At 66.6% G+C, this 2,685-nt stretch overlaps 1 protein-coding gene across 1 annotated transcript in view; it reads right to left on the bottom strand.

Moving 5' to 3' along the window:
* Positions 1-320: 320 nt before the first annotated feature.
* NUBP2 (NUBP iron-sulfur cluster assembly factor 2, cytosolic) overlaps positions 321-2,685 on the bottom strand; it is a 2,873-nt gene continuing 508 nt past the window's right edge. Inside the window, exons 3-6 of the mRNA XM_027770976.1 lie at positions 1,531-1,687; positions 1,338-1,448; positions 1,151-1,220; positions 321-847 (exon numbers count right to left, since the gene is read on the bottom strand). Coding sequence (XP_027626777.1) covers positions 702-847; positions 1,151-1,220; positions 1,338-1,448; positions 1,531-1,687 — 484 coding nt within the window. The 3' untranslated portion in view covers positions 321-701. The remainder of the gene's footprint in view (positions 848-1,150; positions 1,221-1,337; positions 1,449-1,530; positions 1,688-2,685) is intronic.

Raw genomic sequence — 2,685 nt, 5'->3', positions numbered from 1 at the left:
CCCAGCGGTCGCACCCCCCTCGGTGGGAGCGCCCCCGCAGCCACTGTGCTCCCCAGAGTCCTCAGGGCTTCTTGGGGACAGGTGAGGGCAGAGTCCCTGGCTTCCCAGCTCACCTTGAAACTTGCCTTTCTGGGTCCCAGGGCCCCGGCCCCGGCCCCGGCCCCCGCAGTGAGCCCCAGGAGTGGCAGGGCGGCCAGGGCGTAGCACCCCCACTCCAGTCTCCACAAGGAGATGCACCTGTGCCTCCCAGGTTTCCCAGGGCCTGCCAGCAGTGGGGCGGGCACTGTGGGGCCACAAGCCGGGACGTGCGGTCGACGAGCGAGACTTGGGGCGCCGTGGGCCCATTTAATGGTACTTCCTCAAAAGTTACAAGACGTGCCTGAGGTCAGCCTGCCACCCCCTGGGCTGCCCCCGAGCAGGGCAACTACCCAACTACTCAATGACCCCAGGCTGCAGGCGGCTCCTCTCCCACCGCTGAGTGAATGCACTGTGTAAGCGGCGTGGCCTTGGCGCTCAGTGGCGGCTGGCCATCAGGGACACAGACCGCTGCCACCCCAAGGCCACGCGCCAAGGTGAGCCCAGGGCCACGGCACCAGGCAAAGCCGGGCTCAGCAGGTCCAGCTGGGGTGCCACCAGCGACCCAGGGCGGGGCTGAGGACCCGGGGCCCACGTGGCAGCAGGCAGCTGCACACTGGCCTCGGTCAGGGGGGCGGGGCAGGCGTGCTGTCTAGAATCTTCTGGGCAATGGAGGTGAGCACAGGGAACGCAGCGCTCTGGGGGAACTCCCGGATGAAGTCACGGCCCTCCTCCAGGCTCCTCGTGAGTGCGGGGTCCAGGGGCACAGCACCTGCACACAGCGGGGGTCGGGAAGCCGGTGTCGTGGGCAGTGCAGCCACCCACCATGCTGGCCTGAGGCTTGGCCAGAGCTCCCTCCCGGTGCTCCCAGGAGACCAGCTGAGCACCCAGCACAGAGCTTGGCGCCTTCCGACAGGTGTCCCCAGGACACAGGCCAGCAGAACCGTCCCACCCTCTCACCTCAGGGCTCCTTAAACCCAATCTGCTTGTTTGGTGACCGTTTCGCTAGAGTCGGCCAAGCTGGGCATGGAGGGTAGTGGCTCTTGAGCACTGGAAGACAGATCCCTGGACTCACCCAAGAAGGGGACGCCGGAGTGCCGGGCCAGCTCCTCCCCACCGCCCCTGGAGAAGACGTTGGTGCACTCCTAGGAGACAGGGTGAGGGCTGGCTGTGGGCGGGGAGCAGCCTTTGCGGGGCGCTAGCCGACCCCGGGGGGCCTGCCCCTCGCGGCCCGCCCGCCGCTGCCCTCTCCCGTGGCTCACCGCGCAGTGCGGGCAGGCAAAGCCGCTCATGTTCTCCACGACCCCGACCACCTGCAGCCCTGTCTTCCTGCAGAAGGTCAGCTCCCGCCGCACGTCAGCCACACACACCGCCTGGGGGGGCCCGACGCGACGGGTCAGTTGGGCGTAGCCAGCACTATGCACCAAGCGGGGTGATAGTGTGGCTGCTGGGTACCTGCGGGGTGGTGACCACCAGGGCTCCTAGGGGCCTGTAGGGGCGCAGGGCCTCCACAGCCGCGATGTGCTCGTCAGAGGTCCCCGGGGGCGTGTCCACGACCAGGTAGTCCAGCTCCCCCCAGGCCACGTCGGACACAAACTGCTTGATGAGTGCTGCAGAGACCAGGGTGTTCAGGGTTGGCGGTGCCTGGGTGCCGCAGACTGGGAGCTCCAGGAAGGGCCCGGGGCCGAGTGGGAGTGGACTGTGGCACTGGGGTCCTAAGCGGGTGCTGTCTCTATCTCTGTCGTTTACAGAAAGGACTAACTTAAAAGAGAAAAAGGGGGACCAGCAGTTGGCAGCTGGTGTAATGGCTATGTCGCTGGACTCCCATGTAGTCGACTGCGGTTTGAGTCCTGGATCCAGCGGCTTAGACTCACGCCGGGCGCGTGTGCATGCGTGCCCAAGATCCTGAGAGGAGAATGGAGGAGAAGGGATGGCAGCATGGCCATCCCCCCTGGGGGGTGATTTCTTGCTCTCTGTCTCTGGCAAGCGCATGTGTCCTATAGCAAAAACGTCTTCAAAAAAAAAAAGAGAGAGAAAAAGGGCCTGAGGTAGGTAGGCAGGGCCGCGTCCTATCACAACACTTGTCCCAGCACGGCCGAGCAGCACAGGGACAGGCAGGAGGCTGCGCCGGCCCTGCACCTGGGTGCCCCTCCTCCCAGCTGTTGCACCCCTCAGCCTGCAGAGGCCCCGGCTCAGCACGTGGGGTTTGGGACACTGTGTCTGGGACAGACGGATGTGGCAGGGTACATGGGCCTCAAGCTGCCAGCACCAACCGGTTCCCTCCCCAAGCAGCCTCACGGGGGTGGCGGGGCGGGAGGGGAGAGTGCCGCGCACAGCCCCAGACTCCACAGCCCAGCCTCAGCCCCTGTACGAGCAACCCCACAGGCCATGGCCTCCGGTCCCTGTGAGCCAAGGGTGCAGGTCTGAGCAGACCCCACCCTTTGTGACCAGGGAGGCCAAGGGCCGCTTGGCCCACCTGCCCACCCTGCCACCTGGCTGCTCGCACGAGTAGCAGGGCCGTGCGAGCGGGAGCCCGTCCTCAGACAGGCCGGGTGGCCCTTCTGACAGATGGCGGCCTGGGCCCCTCCGAGGCCCATGGAGCACCCGCCT

Source organism: Tupaia chinensis, unplaced genomic scaffold (assembly GCF_000334495.1).
Source record: "Tupaia chinensis unplaced genomic scaffold, TupChi_1.0 Scaffold000178_1, whole genome shotgun sequence".
Classification (NCBI taxonomy): domain Eukaryota; kingdom Metazoa; phylum Chordata; class Mammalia; order Scandentia; family Tupaiidae; genus Tupaia; species Tupaia belangeri.
The sequence above is the reverse complement of the archived record's forward strand: the minus strand, read 5'-3'. Positions and strand labels throughout refer to the sequence as shown.